Genomic DNA, 4,209 nt, shown 5'->3' on the forward strand with positions numbered 1-4,209 from the left:
ATATGACCCATCTCGAAAGGGTTAATGCACATGTAACATCAATAGTCTAAGCTAATTAAAATTAAAGTATCAGAGTCATAGTTGCCAACAGGGTTACACAAAGTCATCTGTTAGCTTGTCTTTGTTTACAAACAACCACTTATTTCATGGCAAATGCCATCACTAATAATAACAGGATCTGAATTCAAACATATTTATTTCCTGATGAGAATAAAAGAACTGATAATCGACCTAAAACAGTAGGCATTATGACAGACTTGATGGGCCCTCTAACAGGCCCTCTCAAAACTCATTTTTTGGATGCTTTTGAGCATTAATGCAATGGTGCCAATCAAACACAAAGGATGGGTTACATATGTGTAAACACCTTTAAAAATTTACAAGATATTAGTTTTCAACTAAGTACTGAAAACAATGATAACTAAAAACACTTTTCTATACAAAATGGATAAAAGTAAAAATAATTTTTTCAACTAGATCCATATCTACTTAAAACTTTGAATTACATCAATCTTTCATTTCACTTACCATTTTGAACTGTTATTTCTTCCATGTGTTTTTTTTCATCCTCTTGAAAACCTAAGAATGTTAGCCTACATCCAAAGAAAGGTTGAAGTCTTAGTTCCATCTGAAATTATACCAAAAAATTCAAACTACTTTTTAGATCCATCAAATTTACAAACTAGTTCTTGGGTGGAATGAAGTGTATTAAAAATTTAAAATAATAGTTTAAAAACATCTTAAAGGATAAGTATTATATATGTACTCCTGTCATGTAGTAAAGTTGTGGCTTTTGCATAATAATCATTGTCTCAAATTATTAATTATTTACTTTTTTAGATACTAACTAGTTTATATCCTAAATTTTGACGGCTAATCTGCTGCCATTTTCAGGGTAGTCCTTAAAAAGACTGTCTTTGTGGTGGCTCGGATTGATCATGGATCTTCTTGGTAGTAAAGCAAGATGTAAAGATGGGCATGACAGATTGCTTAGTTTCTCAAAAGATCAAAATTTGTACTATAGCTTATGCAAAGAAGAAAGACTAAAAACACATCACTAAAACCCTCATTGACAATGGATGCCCTGAATATTCAATCATTAACAAATTATATAACAGGAACACCAAGAATAAGTAAGAAGAAAATTACAGACACAGTCATACTCCCCTATGTCAAATGTCTCACAAAAAATGTAAAGAGGATATGCAAACAGTATAAAGCTAAAGTAATATTCAGAAGCCACAATAAAGCATGACTGCAGTTAATACACACCAAACCATCAAAAAAATCCAATGAAGAAGAAGAACACCCCTTACATAAAAACATCCCTTGTGAATGTCAACTATAATTTATTTAAGAAACCAGTTCAACAGATTAGAATTTAAGAACCCAACAGACATGCAATCCTGACATACACATCTGTCTGCAATTGTCAATCATGCCAGTAAATATCATAGACTAACACAAAACAATATGAAAATAACAAAGTACAAACCACAAAATAAAAAATAACCTACACCCACCTAACTGGTAAAACATTCACTCCACATACAAGTCAGCAAACCTGTTATTAAAGGCTTTTAACAACAAATAATTAGTTGATTCTAGTCCTTGTGGATAACATACCAGTTTTTCTACCAAGAAAACCTAAGATCAAATCCTGGCCACTACCATCATAAACAATATCATTTTCAGGATGGTAGCAGAAAAGCAGCCTGAAAATAGAATAAAAAGTGGTTACTAATTAGAATCTAGCATTTAACAGTAAACTTTGGTGATATTTAATCATGATAAAGATGAACTACTATGTCTATAGTATATACTAAGAATTCATTAATGTTCTCTGAAATAAATAATGTTGTAACCTGATACATGAAGATGCAACACCGTAATATTTTACAAAGTATGAAAGTTTTAATATTTGTTTGTTTTGTCACTAGTATTTTAAAAGTGAGTGAACTTATCTTCATTACACTTACACATATAGTGCCCAATCTTTATTACACTAACATTTGTAGTGAGGGTATACATCCTCATAACACTGACACATAATGCAAGTGAACTATCTTCATTACAATGACACGTAGCAAGCCCATAATGACACATGTAGCAAATGACTAGAGATAAAACTTTCCAGTCACTTGATATAAGACGTTTAACTCTCTAGCTATGGGCTTGGTCAAATTGGCCAAGGTCATGAACCTAATTTGACCTTTATGGTTTCTACACTATAACTTCTAATATGTTTTTATGAATCTTCACAAAATTTTGAAGCTTTCAGTAATCACTAAGTCATTTGTAGACAAAAAAAATCTGAATTTTTAATGAAGTATTTCCAATAAAAATTCCTCCATGAATATATGGAGTCAAAGTGTTGACTGCTTCTAGTTCAAAGTGTCTTACATGTTAAGATTAAAAATCCTTTATCTGATACATCTCAAATTTCATTTGTGTAATCTCTAAAACCTAAATAAATTTCTAATTTTTTTTTTCAGTAATAATTTATATTTTATCAGTTATTTTCTATATCCTAATTCTATACAAACTTGGTCAATTTGACCGACCTCGTAACAATAAAATAAAAAATTTAATAAATCTAAATTACCCTTTCTTTCTGGAATGACTTCAAATTGCAACAAGAAGCTACATTTGTTTATCCTAAATAGCTTTAAACTCCTAACAGAATACATCTGTTTATACTTAAATTTTATTGTTTTATTGCCCTTTGAACCCAATATAACATGCAGGCCTGACATACACATCTATCTGCAATAGTAAGTCAAACCAGAGAATATCATAGACTAAAACAAAATAACTGAATTATTGATCTGTTTATACTTAAATTTTATTGCCCTTTGAACCATATCTAATTAATATTCTTGCCATAAAATTTGCAAATCACTTGGCAAACATGTAGCTCACATTTACCTATCGAATTACATAACACACAGCCTATTCGCAAGATGCTCACGAGCATACTTCATGAAAAATTATTATTTCTTTTACCTAATCTACCTTTATCTAACATAAGAAGTTTCTCATTTTTACATTTTAGTTATTTTTATAATAATAAAGAATACACAAGAAATAAAGTACTTACCTGGTCTTTTTTTTTTGCAGTTGAACATCAATGAAACTTAATCCTACTTTTTATCCAAATGGAACTACTGCATTAAATAATTTTTTGCTTAATTAAATAATACACCAAAGAACAATGCAAACAATGTCCCATGATTATCACAATTTGTCTGGCTTTTGAACTATGTGACAAGAGCCATTCAAAATACAAATAAGCTCATCAATGTGTTTCCCATTAGAATAAAGTATTAAATTGAAGCAAAATGGACAATTTTATGTATGGAAAACAATATAACATATGTCAGTTGATAGCCTAAAACATTAGCTTTATTTTGGTTGTAAATAATATAGTATCAAATCTCAGAGAGAACTACTGTCAATTTCTGAAAGACAGAATGTGACAGGTAGGTATGGCAAAAGGGGTCTAATTTTCTATTTTATGGCTATGTAAACAAATCAGATTGAGTGCCAATTTTCATTAAAAATGTAGGTGTAACTAAAAAATATTAAACAAAAAGCTGTAGCATACCAGTGATTCATCAGTAGCCAAACAGGATTTCTCATGCCTTTTTTCCCAAGTCTTGTAGATCCAGTCTTCTCTCATGATTGGAATACCTAAGTTAGCTGCATACTGTAACAAATATGCAAATATTATTTTTAAAAAAATGTCCACCGGGCATGTAGTTATTATTACAGCTATAATTACTTTTTTATACACTAATAATAAATCTGCTGAAAAAACAGATATCTGTAAGTATTTCAGAGCTATTAAATCAACTGTAAAATGTATTATTCAAATATTCTTGCCAATCTAGAAAATAATCCATTGTATAAAATGACACATGGACGTAAAAACTGAAACAGTCTGTTTATTAAGCATCATAAGTATGCTGATCTGGAGAAGAATTTTTTTCTTAGATTGTGATTTTACAGAGAAACTGAACCTGGAACAGGCAGTACTTTGTGATTAAATGTATTTGATGTTAATAATTTCATTATTTCTAATAAATATGAATATTGGAAATGTGTCTAAACATTCTGATACATGAATGACAATTATTGAAATGAAAATGTTTTCTATTGTATCAGATATATAATAAAATATATATATATATATATATGTAACTTTCC

The 4,209-nt window shown here is 29.7% G+C and overlaps 1 protein-coding gene across 2 annotated transcripts in view; it reads right to left on the reverse strand.

The window, feature by feature from the left end:
* Positions 1–4,209, reverse strand: part of LOC106457012 (protein ECT2-like) — an 81,923-nt gene that overhangs the window by 44,990 nt on the left and 32,724 nt on the right. For both annotated transcript variants that reach the window (XM_022382825.1, XM_022382826.1), the window contains exons 7-8: positions 3,608–3,709; positions 529–628 (exon numbers count right to left, since the gene is read on the reverse strand). In XM_022382825.1, the coding sequence (XP_022238533.1) occupies positions 529–628; positions 3,608–3,709 (202 nt within the window). The remainder of the gene's footprint in view (positions 1–528; positions 629–3,607; positions 3,710–4,209) is intronic.

The sequence above is a fragment of the Limulus polyphemus genome, unplaced genomic scaffold (genome assembly GCF_000517525.1).
Source record: "Limulus polyphemus unplaced genomic scaffold, Limulus_polyphemus-2.1.2 Scaffold281, whole genome shotgun sequence".
Taxonomy (NCBI): domain Eukaryota; kingdom Metazoa; phylum Arthropoda; class Merostomata; order Xiphosura; family Limulidae; genus Limulus; species Limulus polyphemus.